Below are 21,378 nucleotides of genomic sequence, written 5' to 3' on the forward strand. Positions count from 1 at the left end.
TTGTATTAAGGGAAAGTATGTAACAGGTAGAAGGCACCGTTTCCGACCACATAAAGTATATTTGTTCTTGATCAGGATAACTAGCCAAGTCGATTTTGCCATGTTCGTCTGTTCGTCTGTCCGTGTGAAAGTATATATCTTGGAAACCATAATAGCAAAGATTATGATTTCTTAGCTTCATACGCAGCACAAGTTAACGCTAAGGTGCCACCTTCACTACTGTGCATTCACATGCGCCAAAAAGAGCAGAAAGATCGCTCACTTAGTATTGCATAGCACTAGAAGATAGTAAAAGAACCGAAAATCCGAGTACGTAAAATTGGCGGGTTAAAACTTTATCATGATACCACTGTACAAGGTAGTCTCTTCGATCTTCAAAAATAATATATGATATTATATAATAATAGGTAATCCAGCCATAGTGAACATTTCGAATTCCAAGTGATCCGCCGAAATTCGCAGTTTTTGTTATACCCTTATAATGATTTCAGTCAGAAGTTTGCAGCGCAGTGAAGGAGACTTTTTCGACCCCATATAGTACATGTATATATGAGTGATTCTTTGTGTTACATCAGGCTCTATGCCCTTTAGTACTATTTGTAGGCCCTTGCTGTTTTTTAGTTGATACGTGTAGAAGTTAATTATAGTATACTAAATTCGTCTTAAAGTATGTAACAGGTGGAAGGAAGCTTCCGACTCCATAAAGTATATATATTCTTGATCAGTATCACTAGACGAGTCGATCTAGCCATGTCCGTCTGTTCGTCCGTCTTTCCATTTCCACGCAATCTAGTCTCTGTAAAAATGTAGCTTTGGTGTTCGTTAACATATTAACTTCTACTCTTGGGAATATAATTCTTTGAATATTTCAGAATTTCGAATAAAAGAAATCAGACGACTTTATCATATAGTTGTCAAAGGGACGATCGGATAACTATTGTCAAAATGTTACAAGCACCTTTATATTTCGATTTCAATTGAAATGAAACATTATCTTCATACTTGTATTTATGTAATTAGTTTTAAGTTTTCCTAAAATCGGAAAGCTCTTTAGATACAATGCTCCCACCGGAGCGACCTGCAAGGGTGTATAAACTTTGGCTTCCCGAAGTAAGGTTCCTTTCTTGTTCTTACATTATTTGGCGATCCTTCCAATGGAAGCTTTATAATGTAGTAGGCCGATTTTTATCACATTTTTTTCTTCATTCTGAATTAGCTTCCTTTCATGTCATTACATTACATTAACTTGGCGATCATTTCTATGGCAGCTATATGATATGGTAGCCCGATTGTTATCACAGGTCTTTCGTAGTTCTGAAATAAAAAAATAAAAAACGCAATACACCGGAGAAGAAGAGAAATGATCATTTGACATATAACATATATAAATGTAAACTTCCTAAATTTAACCAAGAGTTTATGAACTTTCATAACTTTAAGCCACATGTTAACCGATATATGTAAACCCACACAATTCTCTGAAACAAACCCTGTTAAAAATAGAAGTATTCCAACATACAAACAACCTTCAAACCAGTTATTTAATGAATAAGACAATATTTTCAAGGAGCCTTTTTCTTGATTACATGATTCAGATCTCGAAGGAAGGCCAACATCATTATGTCAAAATATATTTTTAGAGTTTCACTTAAAGAGTTCATTTTGTAGAAATGATAGATTATCCAGGAAAAAAATATCTAAAATAACTTAAGACTTCAGATTTTTGGTTATACCCATTTATTTACATCGCACCGGAGCGCAGACTTCCAAAAAAAATTGAAAAACATACATAGACAGTTTTTCCAATGCAGTTTCACTTAATGTAAACAATGAGATTTCACCAGTTATTTCACTAGACGATGCAAAAATCAATGGTTGCCTGATGGGCATTACCTTTATAATTCGAAATTTTTTTTTTTTCAGCATTTCTTTTGAAGGTTAGACTTTATTATCGTCGGGAAAGATTGGTATAGACTTGTAAACTGTTTACAAATTCTTGAAAGTGACGGCATGGTTTCTGACTTACATATGTAGGTCCCAAACGGTTTTATTTTGTTTTATGTAACATACCTCCTTTACTTTTAATTCTTAGTATCGATTTTGTACCATAACTGATCAAGACCTCATGGAAGATGCGAGTCATGACCAAGTGTGTTTTAGAAATATTTAAGACTATGAAGAAGCCCTTTCGCAGGATGACCCTGTAGCAAGCAGTCATACAAACATACACACATACACATAATGTTGCTTCACTTGATTATTTTAAATTATAATTATTTATTATAAGTAATTTAAGACTTTGCTTTTCAATAAATTTTAAATAAAACTAAAAATGTGTTTAACTATCAAACAAAATTTAGTGAAAATATTTTGATTTTAAAATAAAGCTGGGTATAAAAAACGTATGTTATAATTACAAAAAATGTCCAATAAAGCATGAAGGGAAGCTAGCTTCGGCAAGCTGAAGTTTCTATACCCTTGCAGGTCGTTTCTGTGGAAGCGTTATATGTTAAGAGCTTTACGATTTTTAGAAAACTAAAAATTATTTACAGAAATAAATAAATATTTATAAAGCAGTCAAATTTCAAAGGTACCAGTACAAAGAATAATACTTTTTAGCAAAAAATGATTTTTCAGTTGAAAACTATGAAACCATTCGAATTTTAAAAATGAATCGAACTTTTTATGAGCAGCTTTAATTACCATGAGAAGTTAGTTTCTTAACTCATTTAGAACTTTTTGAAAATGTCGAATTTTTCTAAAAGTCTTCGGTTTGACCTTTTTCCCTAGGCTTGAAAACAAAATAACTAGTAACTGCAAAAAGAATTTATCAAAAAATCTCTTAGTGAATTTTTTTTTTATTTTGGGAAAATGTTTGGCGTTATTTTATACGCCAATATTTTTCTCTTTTTCTTACATACAATTTTTTGATTGCATCAACCGATTTTTTGTTCCCGAAGAAAAAGTATTGTACTTTTTTCACATCCGACTAAATGGTTTAAGTAAAGTCTCGTATCATTCAAACGGAATTTAAATTAGCTTTCCCTTAATGCCAATATGAACATTAAGTAAGTTCAAGTTATTGTATAAACTTTTGTTTCGTCAAAATACCTATGCCGACTAGTATGTTTTCCGTTTTAACGCTATTCCGCTATTACGCATCCAGAACTCCCACAATCGGTGCCCATCCGCTATCCAGCTGTTCGTTACATACTTACATTCATACGCAAGCTTTCCACATATTAAGCAGCGAACCGTGCTTCAAGGGTGTCATAAAATTATTTGTATTTTTTTATCCAAATGTTTAAAAGGTTTCGTAAAACCAGAACTGTTAGAAAATATTCCATTCAAACTCCCTAAAAAAATTGTCATCAATGTGCCCCAATTTAGGTGTCCATGTGGTACTGTTGTTTGTCAATAAATCTCTGATACGATGGTCATCAAACTAAGCCTATTATGGGATCACTTTGACACTTTTTAAAAATGTTAAAAGAAAAAACTTTTGTCTCATCTTAAAAAAGCATTCTGCCGCATGATTAAAAAATGTAGGCGCGAATCTAAGTGTTAGCGCATCGTACTCGGTGCACGGGCATGGGGTTTAGACGTTCCATTCCCGCTCATGACCAATTATTTATTTCTTACTCGTAGAGTAAAAAAAATTAAGAAAGAAGAAAAAACTGAATCTGTTCTTCTCAGTTTAAGAACTTTGTCTTCTCACTTTTTCTTTTCGATATCGAGACGAAAGCGATGTCGATTTTAGTATTCCGAGTCAAATGCAATCCGGTTTTGATGTTATTAAAGAGGGGCGTGGGAGGAAGAGGTAAAAAAAGAGATTGGGTGGAGGGATAGACTTGTCTTAAAATTATCGGGAAGTTTACGAAGTGAGTTGCGACAAATTTACTCCTTAATTTTTGTGCAAAGGGAGCGGATAAGTTGATGATTGAAATAGAAAGTGACGAAAAATTAGAGGACATCTTTTCAAGATTCTATTTCGTTTGACTATCAGCTCCCTCCGATCGCTACAGAGATTTTCTCGGTCAATTATCTTCGAAAAACAGCGTTTGCTGTATGCACTCTATTGCACAAGAGTCTGGACTACAGTTATCCGACATTAGAACAATTGAGAACTGGGACCCACACTCAGGGAAAAACACCGTGCTAAAAACAAGTACTTGACTTAAAAACAAAATTGCATGCCTAACATTTAAGAACGTTCGTGCTCAAAAACTTCTCATATTAAGCACTTTTTGGAATTTTAATGTCTGCCAACTCTAATAATTCATAACTATTTATTCTGAAAGTACTCGGTATATAAGGCGCATAAATTAGGCAGTGTTAATGCCCGTGAGCGGCAAGTCGTAAGTAAACTTAAAATATTAACATTATTTATATATATCTCGTTTATTTCGTTTCAGTTTCCAATACTTATTTCTCTTACTAGCATAAAATAAAAACTCATTTTAATTTCATTATATTTATATATTGATTTAAGAATTATTCGTCCTTAAACCATGCCTGCAACTTTCTTACTTTATTATTAAATCGTTCTTGTTTTTAGTCCAAATATGACTTGATTTCAGAATTATTCATACTTGATTGAAGACTGAAAGGTTCTTAGATCTAGTATTTTCGGTCTTGAAACTTCGTGCTCGAAAGTAGTATTTTGCTTGGCGAAGTTTTGACACCGAAAGTACTAGGTTCAAGCACGAAATACTTGATTTTTTTCTGAGTGCATGCTCCAGTAATCTTCCAAAGGTGACGCTTTCATTATATATAATATAGAAACATCTCTTCCACAAATTTAGATGGTTTTTGTACTGTGGAGTTCCGTCCGTTCAATGACATAAAAAATAAAACAACAAGATGCATGACAATTTTTAAGAATAATCAATTATAACTTTATTATGTTGATTTTACATTGTTTTTTTGTGTGCAGCTTAAAAATGTGTGCGCCAAAGTGACTGTTTACGGTTTTTGGACTAACTCCACCTAAAGGCGAACATGGATCATTACCCTTTAACAAATGTTCAGATTTCAATTATTTTTTGATTGTTTATTGCTCAACAGAAATATATAAAAAAATAAAATTTGTGGGACCAAAAAAGGATACTGAATGTCAATCATCAATCTTTAAAATTGTTGGCGCCACCTAGCGATAATAACTTTAATTCCTCATAACTTTTTAACAAATGGTCTGATTTGATAAATTGCAAGTGTAAGCATTTGATAGACGAAACAAAATGCGGGAGTCAGAGGGATTTTGGCAGTATGGGCGCTTGTGGGCGTTACGTGGGGGTGTCACATCGGTATAATAAAATTGCGCTGCACATGAACCTCTAGAAATCTATGCTTAATGCCAACTCTCTGGCTCTTAAGGTTTCCGAGATAATAGCGTTGACATAGACAGACAGACCCACAGAGAGTCATGACAAGATCGACCCGGCTAGTGATCCCGGTCAAGAACATAACATTTTATAGGATCGAAAACCCAAGGAATACATATTACACATTCACTACACCAGTAATCGGTATAACAATTAACTTCATAAAAACAGCCAAAAGCTAAAGCGGCATCACAGATCACGGGTATTAAATTTTCCTCCCTTGCAGAGTAAGCGATGTGTGTTAGTTTATATACATTTACTCAACCTATTCAATGACAAAGATAATCATCTGGCTATGATGCTAGGTCCGCCCACATTCATCAATTTGGCTTTTCTGAAACGTTTAATTGGTTATAATTGGATATTTAGTCTTTCACATAAGCATAAAAAATCAATTAGTCACTCAAAGGGCATGCGAAAGTCGATGCTGCGGAATGTTGCTAGCTCATAGAATTTTAGCGTCTCTACCAAATGCACACATATCTTACCTGTGCCCTCGATGATAAGCGCAAATAGACAAAACAAATACAAAACTTGCTAGCAATTATAAATGATTAGATCGCTTTTTGAAGCGTTTACTTCGGTCAGTTCCCTAACAGGGCAATACCCTGTCTTTGCGGTATAGACGACGGTTCTGAAAACCTTTCGACGTAACTATTCATTCAATGAAAAGTTTCACAATTCATTATTGCTCAACATGGTTGCCAACAATCGTCATAGTAAAAAGCTAGGTAAAACTTAAAAAAACTTAAATGGATTGTTATCCATAATGCCGAAAAAAGGATTAAACTAAAACTTGACTTAAAATCTGGAATTCAAATATACTTTATAGAATGTGAAAGAGCCGAAAAACTGAAATGGATTATTATCCATAATGCCGAAAAAAGGACTTAACTAAAACTTAACTTAGAAACTGAATTCTAATGTTAATTTTTCGTTCTACCTTTAAATCAGTGGTCGGCAGCGGCCTATCTAGTGAGCATAGGGAAGTGCTCTGCCCATCCTCTGCTCGCTCACGTATAACGTACATGTTCGTGTGACTTCGGCATGGGTCTTCGGGTCATTTTTTTCTCAACTTCGGCTCGCTTTTTTGTTGCTGCGGCAGAGGATCTCAGTGCAAAGCAGAGAAACGTCTCGCTTCAGCACGCCGCGCGCAAACTTCGTGTTTGTTACACTCACACTAATGCAAGGCAAACTTCTGATGGTATGTGTGTGCCGACCACTGCTTTAAATCAATGGTTATCACGTTAAGTGCCCCAGTAAATGATTAAGTAAACAAAATAAGTTAGCTTCCCTGCAAGCAAAAGTCCGATTTTTCTATCGCCTGTCGTCCACAAGTCACTTCTTAGTAACTTCTTCGCGATAGAAAGACGATAGTACACATTTTACAAAAACAAAATATACTTGTATCGCGTAGAAGTAACTTCTAAGTCACTTCCGGACGATAGAAAGACGATAGTACACATTTTACAAAAACAAAATTAGTGGAAAAAAACAAGCCATAAAAAGAGGTGGCGGTGTTTATCCGTTACCCCTTTTTTTTCTGAAAATTTGTTTGGTCTTCCTTTTGACCCACGCTCTTATTTTTCGTCCGAGCGTCATTTCGTTGCGCGATTTGTCTGTTTACAGTGCAGCTTTGTATCAAATTTGTGCGTTTTAAAAATATAGCTTTGTTTTTTTCTAAATGTTTTTAATTGCTTAACTCATTTAAATGTCCCCCTCAACAAAGGGTGCATAATTACGTGCTTATCGTGAGGTGTACGATTATTTAAAGCTATTTACGGACAAGCTAGTTGTGGACATTACTTGGCGTGTAACTGCGGAGAAACCCAGCATCCAACGATTCTCAACATATTTCATTGTAAAAGGTAATGTCTTCTAGTTTATTTTTACTTTAACTGAACAAAAGAAAATTTTTGTTTCTGTTTCTTTTAGAAATGGTTATTAATAAATTTCTTATGTCGACGGAGCTGGACCTAAATAACATTGTTCAGCAAAATTTCCTACATGCCAGGCAACGTGTATTCAAGCGGACAATGCCTTTATAAAAAAAATAAATGCAAAATATTGAAAGTATAATAAAATACGTTTTCATTCAAGATTTTCCAATTGGGAAAGACTCTTCTAGGTATCTTCTACAAACATACATATGTAAAGTCACTTTTGAGTGACTTCCATATGTGACTGCGACACTTCCAGAAGTTACTTCGGCGATATCGCATTCGGATCGCGGAAGTGACTCCCGTCGGAAAGAAATGTGCCACTTCGGCGACACTTCTAGGAGTGACTTCGGCGACACTTCCAGAAGTTACTTCGGCGATATCGCATTCGGATCGCGGAAGAGACTCCCGTCGGGAAGAAATGTACCACTTCGGCGGCCCTTCTCGGAGTCACTTCGGCGACACTTCCAGGAGTGACTTCGGCGACACTTCCAAAAGTAACGCAGAAGTGACTTCGAGAAGTGCCGCCGAAGTGGCACATTTCTACCCGAAATGGGTCACTTCCGCGATCCGAATGCGATATCGCGGACGATCGTTTTTATCTTCTAGAAGTAGCTTAATAGTGCCTTCCGCGATAGAAAATGCTTGCAGGGTTGGTAGCTATCAATCTCGAAAGGTAATATGAATAGTCGTTTGACTTAAAAAATCAAAATTATATACACTGAGAATCACTTTTTCAAGTACAAGTGTTCATGAAATCAAGGTTAAAGTGTTTTTGACTTATTTATTTAGAACACCTTATTCTCGATCTCATTTATTGGAAAGCAGCAATCTTGATATCTTCTTGTTGATTATAAACAAATTGGGGAGATCAAAAATAAAAAAAACATTCTCTATGAACATTTTCGAAGAGCTTTCGAAGTTCATATACTCCGACTCTTGTAAAATGTGCAGAAGTGAATAAAATGAAGTGCGCAGAAATCGACACGCGTAAAGGAGGTGCTGGAACGGTTTAATGTTTTCAGTAAGGTGAAAAGAACGTAGGTTATCAACAACTTATAATCAAACATAAGTGTTCAATAACACGGGACGTCAAAAAGACCAAGATTAAACGCTACAAAATCTGAAAGGATTTTACCCTAAGACACCCAGAAAAATTAAGAACGAAACAAACCGGGAACGGTTTTTCTTTGATTGAGAATTTTGTCTTCTCACTTTTTCTTCTCGATATCGAGACGAAAACGATGTCGATTTTAGTATTCCGAGTCAAAAGTAATCTCGGCTTTTATGTCGTGGAAGAGGGACGTGAGGGGAAGACGGAGAAAAAATGAAAGTGACAGGCCGAACTCCACTCTTTATACTATCGGGAAGTTAACGAAGTGAGCTGCGGCGCTGCAAATTAACTTCTTAACTTAAGTTGCTGAGAGGCATACAAGTAAAGAAAAAATTGGTCCTGCTCCGCGAGTTTAACTTAATAAAGACCTTTCCCACCTACAACGTAAGTAAAATCAACGTTGAGAACGGTTTTTTTCTTCAATAACGTCACAGTTTTAAGAAAATCGTGGTCAAGGTATAAAATGTTGTATTTTTAGGCATAATCCATAAATATCCATTAATAGCACAGAACCAGTGTATAGCTAAAATTCTACTTTGAACCTTTAACTTCAACTCTGAAAAACCCTCGTTGTATAAGATTTGTACGTCTTTAGTCAAAGGGCATTTTACCAAGTTCATTTTTGTCACTTTTTATACCCGTTACTAGTGGACTATAAGGTAAGTATGTTGCAGGTAGAAGGAAGCGATTCCGACCCTATAAAGTAAAAATATTCAGGATCACTAGCCGAGTCGATCTAGCCGTGTCCGTCTGTTCTGAGCAGACTCTGAGACCTCGGAAACTATAAGAGCTAGTGAGTTGAGATTTCAGATTTAAATTCCTTATCGTTGTACGCAGCGCAAGTTTGTAACGCTAACATGCCACACCCACTTCGACGCCACAAACCGCCCAAGACTGCGGCGTTAGAAAAAATGTTAACTGGTTTCGTCAATAGTATTGACTCAATTTTATTCAATTTATATAAAAAAGTGCCCACTTTGACGTCCTCAAACGCCCATAACGCTTAAATCTTTTTGCCGTCAACATTACCTTTTATTGAAATCGCGTGCAGCTGGCGCTCTCCGATAGTGACCCCCATCAGAACCACTTCTGGAGCTCAATCAATCGATAGGTATTGACGAGAATAATACATTTCAATTCAATTTTTTACTTTAGCATTAAAACTGTGGTTGCTACCAAAGACTATAAAATAGTTTATATCATCTTTGGTGTTACAGTTTTGGGCGGTTCGTGGGCGTCCCACATTAGCGTAACAAACTTGCGCTGCGTGTCAAGTTAAGGAATATAGATTTGAAATCCCAAATCTCTACCTTTGCCAGTTTCAAATGGACGATTTTTCAGTTTGTGAACGTAAGAGTGTGTGTGTCAACATTTTTTAGGCAAATCCATAGGTATTGACGAGAACAATACATTTTACACTTACCAGTTTTTCTAACACTTAAACTGTAGGAGCCACAGTTTTGCGGCTTGTGGGTGTGGCATATTCGCGTAACAAACTTGCGCTGCGTACGAAGATAGGGAATCTAAATCTGAAATCTTAACTCTTTAGCTTTTAGAGTTTCCGAGATCACATCGTTCACACGGACAGACGGACATGGCTAGATCGACTTGGCTAGTGATGCTGATCAAGAATATATATACTTTATGGGGTCGGCGCATCCTTCTACCTGTTACAAACTATTCCCCCCACACAACATACCCTTTTACTGTGCGAGCAACGGGTATAAAAATCACTGGATGAATAAGCACTAATGACGAATCTTAAGGCTATGATTCACCGCCAAAATGGCCATGAACGGTATTGCAGTATACTGATGCAAGGAAAGATACTCCTAGGAAAACAAAACTTTATTTTGTGGGTTCATTATCTTAAATCGCGTAGACTCACCAGGCTTAAAAATACTTTCTTGTTCCCCACCATTTGGGCTAACACTAAGCAATTGAACCAGACGCAAAAGGCTCGTATGGCTTTTTGTCCAATCTTACTCCTAGCCACAAGCATATGTGAAGTCCCATACACTACAAAAATTGTGGTGGCAAACATCTTGCCCAAATACGCAAAATTTTGAAAACTAACTTTACTGTTCAATATAGTTTACGGTTATATTTCACCCACAGCCGAGGGCTTTACTTTTATTTACAGAGGCAACTTTATAATATACAAAGGGGTAACGTATAAATTAAAGTGTGTGGAAACATATAAATACATATATAAATCCATTATAGACTATATCGATATTAAATTTATGGACATGGCGGATTTTCCTTTATTATTAATAAAATAATTGCCAAGGCTAATTGGCGTCTGGTTTGAATATACATTTAGTTTCCGGCCATTACACATAGTGTACTTTAACAATAAATTTAGCTTTCCTCCCTGCAGGCAATGCCAGAATTTTATCCACCTAAGTTAAAGGGCTTGTGGTGCGTCCTTGCAAGTGGTAAAACAATTAAATTAAAACAAACGATAACTCGTAGGAAAAATTTCGCCCTATAAATCTGAATTAATAACTATTCCTCCTAGACAACGCTCCCGCCACTATCGCCGCGTTGGCGAGTGATTACTGCGTCCATACGCTGAGCAGGAGGCACTGGTCGTTGCTGGGGCTGCTGATCCTGTCGCGCCGCACTTGCGGCATTGTTATTGTTGCGATGCATGAAATTCCGAATGTTTTCCTCAGTGTAGTCGACGATTCGACGCTTCTTACGGCGGCCGTATTGTTTTTGCTTCAGATAAATTTTCAGGATTCCCTTAACCGTTATAAAGGTGAGTCCTCCGAGGAGAGTGCGATGCAACGTGTTGTCCACCGAGTCAAAGAGAATTCGTCCTACGATCGACGATATAGTGGGAAGCAGAAGGGCGCCACAGAAAACTCGCGTAGCCGACACGGGGTCCGAGAGAGCGGGTGTAGCCGGATTGCTGGTGCTTTGCTGGTCTTCTTCCTGATTGCTGCTTAAGACAGAAAATTAAAAGGCTGCTGGTGTAATGTTGTGTGTGAACTTACAGGTTCGGGTAAATTAGGCTCATGAAAGGAAACTTCCGCACAACCGTCCCGCGGTTTCGAATAAGGCGCAACAGGGCATCCTCCCATCGAATCAAGCGACCAAGCACCAGTCCCACCGGAATTGCCGGCAGTCCGATGAGTAGAACGAGGGGGTCGCCAGCCTCCATTATAGACATGCCGTGCTCATGACCCACAATCTGTGAATGGTAAATTCGCTTAACAAGGCAACTAATTGGTAATTAAGATCGTTATAAGTACCTGTAAGAATGTAACCGCTCCGTACGTGACAGCTGTCCAGTATAAAGAGCCAACAAAGAATCCAGCCGCCAGGAAAGGACTAAGGCGCTTGATGAGATTGTCCATCGCCTCTAGGGCACCCCCAAATTTGCCCATCTGGGGGAACACAATTATGTACTCCGTCTGGCACTGTGGACAGGACACAGAGCGCAGGGCGTTGCCCTTTTGGGTCTTCTCGTCAATCCAGCGGTAGAGGCAGCTCTGGTGCACCCACTTTGTGGTGCCACGGCATTGGCAGGGTTTCACCCACGCCGCCAGCCGGTTGTCTTCGTCGGTTGCAAAGCAGATCCAGCAGCAGCGCTCCGCCTCCGCCACATCACCACCCACCTGGACCGTAGTAGAAGTGGATGCATCTGTGGGACCTTTGTTCGCCGATGCAGGTGAAACAGTCAGCGTTGTGTGATTTTCTTCGGCAACATCTGCAGGGTCCGCACTGCCTGTGGGGGCTTCTGCACCTTTGTCGGCCATTTCCCTAAAATTGTCACACCATATCATGTACTATTTATGTGTGTTAATGCACTTGGGTGCCGACATTTCTCTCTTACTTTGCGTTCACTCCCTTTACTGTGTGCTGCTAGGCCTGAGGCTTGTGCTTTCACTTCTTTACTAGGCGTATCTATACTTTGGGTTTATTTTGAGGTGCTCAACAAAAATTAAACTAAAAAAATTTTATCTGATATATTCTGCAGGGCACATTTGATAGAGGTGGAGAAACATCAATGTCAACATCGATGTTATCGATACTTTTAGATCATCGGTAACATCGATATTCGGCCCCTTATCAGCGATGTTTTTAACTGTTTTCCTAATACCCTATTTACACAGAGGGGGTTTCGACTTTTCCTTCCATGCGAAATACAACTAGCTTGTTATTTAATATTTTTTGCTAATTTACGTTATTTTTGTACTCGGCGTTTCGTGAATTTTTTTAAAAAGGAAATGCATTTGTAATGCAATGGCGCCTTTATAAGGATATTGTTGTTGGTGCTGGCCCAATAGCCCTCCAGCGGCTCTGAACTCAACAATTGATCATATCTTGAAATTAAATACATATACATATGCTATGCTATGGCAAGCTATGGCACCTGTCGCACCAAAACGTACATTATTTATCTAAAGATCAATAGCCACTCACAAAAAGCTTCAAGTTTTAGAACCGAGGTTTGATCATAGATGAAGTAGGAGTTAGGAAGAGAGTTCAGTTTGAGACTTGTAACATTCAGGTCGGTGTTCTTCCAATCAAAAACCAATTGTATCGGCTCAAGAACAAAATAAATAAAATTTTTTTATATCAAACTTACGGTACGAACATTTAGTTATACATATATGTTTGTAAGCAAATCTTCATTATCAAAATTTTATATATTGAAAAAGATATCTTCGAGAGTTTATACTTAATTTTATTGCTCGTTTAAAAATATCTGCATAGTACACCTCACAATCACTGAATTGTAAGGTAAATTCCAAATTTTCAATGTTTTCCGGGTTGAAGTCAAGATTAATTTAAAAACATGGAGATACCATGATATCAGAAGTTTTTGTTTTAAGACCTAATACTCAGATCGGCTAAGAGTGCCACCAGTCGAAAAATCGTATTTTTTGTATGGTCTCACAGTCAAGCTGGGTGCACAAAGAAAGAACAAGGAAGACAGCTATAGTCGAGTACCTCGACTATCATATAACCGTTACTCAGCTAAAGGGACAAAAGGGAAATGGAGATATGCAAGTGGTTATGTGGGCGGTAGACAGATTTCAGCGTTATGGGCGTTAGAGTGGTCGTGGCAAACTTTTTTTTTGGTCAATCGATAGGTATTGACGAGACTAATTCATTTCAATTAAAATTTTTTATTTAGCATGAAAATTGTGGGCGCCACAGGTTTGGGCGGTTTGTGGGCGTTAGAGTGGGCGTGGCATATTTGCGTGACAAACTTGCGCTGCGCTCAAGGCTACGAATTCTAAATCTGAAATCCCAATTCTCTATCTTTGATATTTTTCGAGATATTCGCGTTTATATTTACGAATTTTTGAAGTTTGTGGACGTTGCAAACTTTTTGTTGGGTCAATCGTCAGGTATTAATAAGAACAGGTATTAATAAGAACAGCTAAAATTTGTACTCTAGCATCAAAACTGTAGGAGCCACAGTTAGAACAGGTATTAATAAGAACAGCTAAAATTTGTACTCTAGCATCAAAACTGTAGGAGCCACAGTTTTGGGCGGTTTGTGGGCGTTAAAGTGCGCGTGGCACGCTGCTGAAAATGGGAGAGACTAACCTCAGGATCCTTCACAAGATCCAAAGAAGCGCAGAGCTCTGCATCAGTGGGGCGCTCCGCACCACCGCCACTGAAGCACTAAAGACAATTCTCGAACTCCAACCCCTGACCTACTGGCAAAATGCTGGGCATCTGCAACAGCGCTGAGGCTCCGCGAAGCAACGGCTCAACAGCACATATTATAGACTACGTTCCACCCATAGTCAACTTTGAAAGAAGATACAAGATCTTCATACCCACCCGTACAGACTGGGACTGGGATAAAAGTCTCATTCCGCCTGCCAGACCACTGTAGTGTTTTCCAAGCGGAAGTCATGGCAATTAAGGGAAGCCTTCTCCCACCTGGATACATCAGAACATCACGACAAAGACATTTTCATCTTTTCGGATAGTCAAGCAGCCCTCAGGGCCCTCGACTCCTACACAACAAACTCAAAAACCATCTCTGAATGCCGCAAATCTCTTAACGAGATGGCCACTCATCTAAGAACCAACCTTATCTGGGTGTCTGGACACCAAAATATTGAGGGCAACTGCATAGCAGACGAGCTAGCAAGACAAGGGACAACCGACATCCTTCGTGATAAGGACACCCTGTCCAAGGCTACCTGCAAGCTCCACCTCAGGCAGAGACTGTACACCCTCTCCAACAACCGTTGGAACTCAATCTCAACATGCCACAATTCTAGACTCACGTGGCCAAATTACAACTCGAAATGAACTAAAACTCTCCTACAATGTAACAGGGAAGACATCTCCACTCTCCTAAATGCCCTGACGGGCCACTGTCTTCTAGGGTCTCATGAGCACAGGCTGGGACTCAGTAACCACGACTTCTGCCGCAGCTGCAAACAGATAGACGAAGAGGAGAGCATTACTAGAATAAGAAAGTAAAATCAGGTTTGCATCCCAGTGTAGGCGCTTTTAAGCAAATAGCAAAAAGTTCTTCTGTACAGATTCGACTTAAAATCCGTATTGAGGGCTCCAGACGGGAGATCCACACTCAAGTATCGGGCGGACAAGGGAAATAAATAAGGACTTTGTAATATAAGGATCATCAAATTCCTTTGACCACCTTTTTATTAAGCCAAACTCACCCCTAGTTTTATTTACCACGGACGAAATATGATCAGCAAATTTTAGTCTTGGATCCAAAAGAACGACAAGATCGTTTACTAGAGTTATTCTATCCAATCAGCCATCACTCAGCGTGTATGTCGCATACTGAGGATTGACTCGACAAAAAGACATTACCTTACACTTAGAGCCACTTAAGTCCAGTAAATTGTCAGCGCACCATGTTTGAAAATTATTCAAATCGGATTGTAAGTTGGACTGGCAAGAAGTATCCTTTTACTACTGGCATAATTTAACATCATCTGCGTACATTAGTACTCGAGAATGAGTTATAACTGAGGGAAGGATATTTATACATAAAGTAAAAAGTAGCACCCTTGTGGGACACCGAAGGAGACGTGGAGCATACAAGAGGGAGAATTTTTTAAAAGTACTCTTTGTGTTCTGCAATTCAGATAACTTAAGATACATCAACAGGGAACCCTAATAAATCCAGTTTTCTAACCAAAAGAACGTGATTAACAGAGTCAAATGCTTTACTAAAGTCTGTTCGAAGATGATAAATCCCTTTATTACAAATGATGTAAGTTCCAAAAGGTTAGTGGTTGTTGATCTACGTTTCATAAACCGGTGTTGACACGGATATATAACTTACCCACAGAGGTGCTGCAAGTGGGGAGTAATAATAATTTCAAAGAGCTTTGGGATCGCTGACAATTTGGAGATACCTCTATAACACCAGTTTAAAAAAAAATCGATGAAATACGCCTTCAAGGAAACCTTTGTTTTCCGGTAAGGTACATCTCCCTGATTAAGAAACGGACACTGCTCCCGAGTACTGGACTTGGGTATATACGTTTAAAAATCTGTAAAAACCCGATTTACCAACGGATTGTCGTGATCAATGGCGCATATTCTCCGTTAAGATTCAGCCTTCAAGAAATCAACATAAAAATAATTTCGGTTTTTAGGCGTGTATTTTTAAAGAAGCTATTTATGCCAGCGTTTTTGCATTTTTTCCAACTTTTTCCACTTTAACGAAGTGTAGCTTCTAAACTAATGAATGGAACTCAATGATGTGTATAAGAAAGTTAAAGGGCATTCTATTACATGTAAAATGAGTCCGAGTTAATGACCGAATTCGGTTTATCAGAACTCGAGTTAGAAAATAAAAAAGGGCGAAAAACGATTTTTACACTTAAAAAAAAATTGGTACCATAGAAAAAATTTTAAGTGCCCTTTTCTTAATCAGGGAGATGTACATTACCGAAAAACAAAGGTTGCCTTGAAGGCGTATTTCATCAATTTTTATACCCGTTACTCGTAGAGTAAAAGGGTATACTAGATTCGTCGGAAAGTATGTAACAGGCAGAAGGAAGCGTTTCCGACCCCACAAAGTATATATATTCTTGATCAGGATCACTAGCCGAGTCGATCTAGCCATGTCCGTCTGTCCGTCTGTCCGTCTGTCTGTCCGTCCGGATGAACGCTGAGATCTCGGAAACTATGGGAGCTAGGCTATTGAGATTTGGCGTGCAGATTCCTGAGCTTCTTACGCAGCGCAAGTTTGTTTCGGCACAGTGCCACGCCCACTCTAACGCCCACAAACCGCCCAAAACTGTGGCTCCTACAGTTTTGATGCTAGAATAAAAATTTTAACTGAAATGTATTGTTCTCATCAATACCTATCGATTGACCCAAAAAAAAGTTTGCCACGCCCACTTTAACGCCCACAAACCGCGAAAACCTGTGACGCCCACAATTTTCATGCTAGATAAAAAATTTTAACTGAAATGTATTGGTCTCGTCGATACCTATCGATTGATCCAAAAATTTGCCACGCCCACTCTAACGCCCATAACGCTTAAATATGTATACCGCCGGTAGGTGGCGCATTTTAATCTCGCTTTGCTGCTTGCTGAGTAACGGGTATCTGATAGTCGAGGTACTCGACTATAGCGTTCTTCCTTGTTTTTTGTAAACTGGTGTAATTACATGCTTCCACTTCCCTTCTTGTGGAGAGGAATTACGAACGATTCCTTCCACATATTGGGAAATTGTGAAGATTCTAAAGATAAGGTAAATAATTTGAGAAGGGGCTTGCATAAGGCCTCCGCGCAGTTTCTAAGCACGCAGCCAGGAATACCATCAGGACCAGGTTAATATACAGGCTTGACACGTTGAAGATCAACAAGCAAAGATCTTTCGTTTAAGGTGGGACAGAATATTAAATTAGACCTGGATACAGTGTAAGAATAAGGTTGCGAAGAATGAGATAAAGTAGAATATGTCGTATGAAAAAGCTTGGCAAAAAGATCGGCTATTGCCTGATCAGTTGTTGCGGTAATATTTTCAAAATATAACGAGGAAGGATAATTGGTGGATTTACGCTTAGTGCTAACAAAATTGTAAAACTTTCTCGGATTCTGAAAAATTGAAATATACAACGTATTATGTATATGCCCTTAATACATGCATAACATTCATATTTTTAAAATTAAAAGTGGATATTAAATTAAAAAAGTTGCTTCATATAATTAATTAACAGGTTAAACTTTATAGAAACTTAAAAATGTTAAAAAGTAAAGAGTTCCTATGATTATATTCATATCAAATTTAAAATGCATTCGGTGGCATTTATAGTTTAAGCCAGTTTGTTATACATCGATATTTTGCAATCGTGGGAGCAATTTTGTAACCGTGTAAGACCGAGTTCCTCATAAAAGAGTGTTAAGCGAGGGTCAAGTGTAATTGCTTATTTGACTTCTTTGATTTTTTTTCTAACACAGCACCAGTGTCGATTGAGACCTCGAAAGCAAGATGATATGGATCTTCGGATTGAGTAAGAGGTCCTACTTTGGATAGAAACACGCAGTCCGGATTAGTTACGAAGCACAGGTTCAGTAGACGGCCAAAGAAATTTTTAATGTAGTTAACTTGAGATAAAGATTGTTCAAGAAAACCTTCAGTGAAATCGTTATGAAAAGTAAGACATTCGTTTTTTCATCTGTGGTCTCCCAGATCTAGAAGTTGGTCTCTATTGCACAGATTTTTTGAGCCTGTATAGCAAAAAAGATGATTTAAACACTCCGGGACTCAGAGGCAGGCGAATATTTTATATATACAATACTACCAGGGGTCGACAGCTTTACACATACAAATTCAGTACTATTGGATTCCTCAACACGTGTCTCTTCCGACTTGATGGTGGTGTCCACGGCAATTAAGACTCCACCTCCTCGCCTGGAAGGTTGATCATGCCTATAAATGGTCTACCTACCAGGAAAAATCTCGGAGTTTAGGATATCCGGTTTTAACCAGGTCTCAGTGAACACAATAATGTGAGATGCAAAAGAAAGACTATCCGAATACAATTTAGTTAGCTTGCTACGCAAGCCTCTGGTATTCTGATAGAAAGGAGTTGAGCTAGTTTTTAGTTTTTTGAAGAAGGTGCTACGGTAGAAGATGAAGGTGCGACACTACTGGAGGGTCTTGTTTCTACAGGTATTTTTCCTTTACTTGAGTTCCGATTCCTAGTTTCGAAATGCTTTATTTTTTTTATTTATTCTTGTTTTGTGTTGGCTTTGAAAAATGTATGGAATGAGGTTCAACTTTGAAAACTGATTTTACATCGTGGTAAACTATTTTGGAAAATTTTCCACCAAGAACACTTGACAAGCAAAAATAACAAATAGTAATAAAAAAACTTAAACGAATGCAAAAAATCTGGCTTTTGGCGAATTTCTTTTAAACGGTTCTTTGGGCATGTTTTTTAATGAGTTCAGCGTGATTATTGACTCAAAACTAACCAGAAAAATGGGTCTCCACGTTTATTTCGAAAAAAAAGTTTAGTCTGTATCTATCTATGTAAATATATATGTTTCATCCGTCTTGTTCCGACTTATACTCTACCTTCAATAGAAATAATACTTTTGGGAGGGTCTCATTCCGATAGCTTTAGAAATGACAACTGGACAAGACCATATCCGCCTAGTAAAGGTGATCAAGAATATATATACTTTATGGAGTCGAAAAGTCTCCTTAACTGCACTGCAAACTTCGGACTGAATTCATTATACGCAAGGGTGCACAAATAGGTGGCCTATTTTAATCGTTTCAGTTTAATTTAGTCACACATTTTCTCTCTGTTGGTTTTGAGACATCGTGGCTATCAGTTGAAAAACTCTGTTTCGTGAATACCACGTTTAAAAGATAAAGTAGTCCCTTAAGCGCTCTGACGGGCATTCCTTCTCAGCGCTGTAACTTTCGAAAGACAATAGATATTAACAAATCCATTTAGACCAGTGGTCGACACGGAATACAATAACATTAGCTGTGCATAGCTATTCCCTGTGCCCGCTTAATATCACGCTGCCGACCGATGATCTAAAGGGATTTCTCAATATTCAATAAAAAGTATAGATGCGATTTATAACAAAAATTAGAGACATTGCTAAACCCATGTCATTTGGTATAGCAAAACCATTTCTGAACTTCCGCAAAAAGCTCAAGGATTTTTCTAGGCCTACAAAAGATCCCATTTTAAGCGGTTACACTGCAAAACTCCAAAAACGTGACACGGCGTATGCTTGTTGATCATTGTGAATTACACTTTTGTATAATTTCCATCTAAAACACTGTGGAATCTACATTGCAGTTATCGCGACTATACGCTTATGTTAAATAATTTTTCATACATTAAATTAAAATTATAACAAGAAAAGCACGATGACTTCGTGGCAAAAAACTTCGTTGATTAGAAGCGACCAAAAACAGTAGCAACCATAGGGTCCTCCTCCATTATGCACCATCCCTGCAAATAACTCTAGTTGATGTTAGTCCAGCTCGTTATTTGCGTTCTGCCGTATTTGCGGGGTGCCCTGATCGTCTATGTCGTCTTCGTCGAAGCCCGCCATTAGGCGATTTAGTATGTCCCCAAACATACCGCCTAACCCAGGCGTCCCTGCGTGGCTAGCTTCCGGCTGCTCGTCGAAATAGATCACTCCAATCTTAGCCACGTACTTAAGGAACGATGTGTCGCGCTTTAGCGATGGATCGTAAAGCTTCCGCAAGGCCCGAAACCCAGCGACACGCTTTGAGTCAATGAGGCGAAACAGGAAGTACAGGAAGTTAACCAGGGGTTCTTTGTAGGGGAACTCATGTCTGAGTAGCTTTGCGTGGTAGCGCGTGTACTCGTCAAACGTTTCCTCGGCGGTCTTACGATCCTTAAGCGAGAGCTGCTGCAACACTGCCTGCACCAGGAATAAGTCCACCTCGCCCTGGAAACCTCTGCTCTGGCTGATTTCAATCAGCACCCGCCCGCAGAGGCTACCGTCCTGACAGAGCAGGTAATGGTGTCGAGCAGATTCGATGTTGCCCTCGGTCCAAAACACATGAGCAATCAACTTGTGCAGTACCGGATGGCCGAACTGGCCGTGCAGGGCCGTGCTCCACTTAATGGTCCGTTGCTGGAAGAGACATGTAAGTGATTATTGCGACACGTAGCGATTAAAAACTCACGATTAGCGTTTCGCGCTCCACCGTCGTGGCGTTCAGGCCACGTATCAAAGCTCCCAGCCGTGGCACCCACAAGAAGTTATCGGTGTCCTCCGTCTGCGGTCCTCGCTTCTCCAGCGTGTCCACTAACAGAAGGCACAAGTCCGCCGCGCTGCTTTCCTGCTCCTTGGCTATTAGCTGTTGGGCTCCGTCGAAGAGTAGATCCAGGCAGTCCTGGTAGCGCCTCTGCGCTGTATACCTATCAAGTGCGATACGATATTAGTACATGTGTAACATATTTCTTGCAAACAGGGTACCTAAAGTACAGCGTCCTATACATCATGTGCGCTTCGTAGAATTCTCCTCCGGCCAGAGATTGGGACAACTTGGCAAGAACACGGCTAACGCCGCGTTGCCCGGTGGACACCGCACTGCCGCTGGCTATAGCACCTGTCTCAGCGGCGGCCATTCGCTTGTTTGCTTTGTTGATTTTTACGCGTTAAATAAACTTTTTCGACGATTTGGAAACCTAATTTTCTAATTTTTTTATATTTACATATACACACATCCAGATGACGAGCCTATCGAAATTGAATGCAATCTTATAGCCTCTTCACACGGGTTATTAGTATTGAAGCAGTAAAGAGTTCACACTACCGCTTTACATATTAGTCATTTCATGTCAAGCCCGACGCTCAATATAGAAAAAGTTTCGATTCAGAGAAAGATAAAACAATAAATTTCGATGGAGAAGTCAGAAATATAAACTCGAATTCAGCACTATTTTGTATAT

General features: G+C 38.8%; 2 protein-coding genes and 1 long non-coding RNA gene across 5 annotated transcripts; 1 reads left to right on the forward strand and 2 right to left on the reverse strand.

Annotated features, from left to right (window-relative positions):
• Positions 1-5,955: 5,955 nt before the first annotated feature.
• Positions 5,956-7,483, forward strand: LOC118877763 (uncharacterized). Its single transcript, XR_005014471.3, has 3 exons — positions 5,956-6,115; positions 7,114-7,252; positions 7,320-7,483. It is a non-coding gene; the product is annotated as an uncharacterized lncRNA (long non-coding RNA).
• Positions 7,484-10,515: 3,032 nt separating this feature from the next.
• On the reverse strand, positions 10,516-12,454 carry LOC108011600 (E3 ubiquitin-protein ligase MARCHF5). 3 transcript variants are annotated; one of them, XM_017076769.4, is made up of 4 exons: positions 12,286-12,454; positions 11,702-12,238; positions 11,444-11,640; positions 10,516-11,391 (listed from the first exon to the last, which is right to left on the reverse strand). In XM_017076769.4, exons 2-4 carry the CDS (start codon positions 12,233-12,235, stop codon positions 10,959-10,961), a joined length of 1,164 nt encoding a protein of 387 aa, XP_016932258.3. In that variant the 5' UTR covers positions 12,236-12,238; positions 12,286-12,454; the 3' UTR covers positions 10,516-10,958. The 3 variants fall into 3 exon arrangements, with proteins under 3 accessions (XP_016932258.3, XP_016932260.3, XP_016932259.3); XM_017076771.4 differs by having other exon boundaries at positions 11,702-12,212; positions 12,286-12,453; XM_017076770.4 differs by having other exon boundaries at positions 10,516-11,388; positions 12,286-12,451.
• Positions 12,455-19,675: 7,221 nt separating this feature from the next.
• Positions 19,676-21,168, reverse strand: LOC108011603 (Golgi to ER traffic protein 4 homolog). Its single transcript, XM_017076773.4, has 3 exons — positions 20,903-21,168; positions 20,610-20,844; positions 19,676-20,557 (listed from the first exon to the last, which is right to left on the reverse strand). Exons 1-3 carry the CDS (start codon positions 21,052-21,054, stop codon positions 19,925-19,927), a joined length of 1,020 nt encoding a protein of 339 aa, XP_016932262.1. The 5' UTR covers positions 21,055-21,168; the 3' UTR covers positions 19,676-19,924.
• Positions 21,169-21,378: the final 210 nt, after the last annotated feature.

This window comes from Drosophila suzukii, chromosome 3 (genome assembly GCF_043229965.1).
Source record: "Drosophila suzukii chromosome 3, CBGP_Dsuzu_IsoJpt1.0, whole genome shotgun sequence".
NCBI lineage: Eukaryota > Metazoa > Arthropoda > Insecta > Diptera > Drosophilidae > Drosophila > Drosophila suzukii.

Coding starts and splice junctions, on each gene's coding strand:
- LOC108011600 (XM_017076769.4), bottom strand. CDS start 12,235: ATGATATGGTGTGACAATTTTAGGGAAATGGCCGACAAAGGTGCAGAA. Junction 11,641..11,701: donor GAGCGGTTACATTCTTACAG/GTACTTATAACG, acceptor TACCATTCACAG/ATTGTGGGTCATGAGCACGG. Junction 11,392..11,443: donor AGCCTAATTTACCCGAACCT/GTAAGTTCACAC, acceptor TTCTGTCTTAAG/CAGCAATCAGGAAGAAGACC.
- LOC108011603 (XM_017076773.4), bottom strand. CDS start 21,054: ATGGCCGCCGCTGAGACAGGTGCTATAGCCAGCGGCAGTGCGGTGTCC. Junction 20,845..20,902: donor TATAGGACGCTGTACTTTAG/GTACCCTGTTTG, acceptor CGCACTTGATAG/GTATACAGCGCAGAGGCGCT. Junction 20,558..20,609: donor TGGAGCGCGAAACGCTAATC/GTGAGTTTTTAA, acceptor TGTCTCTTCCAG/CAACGGACCATTAAGTGGAG.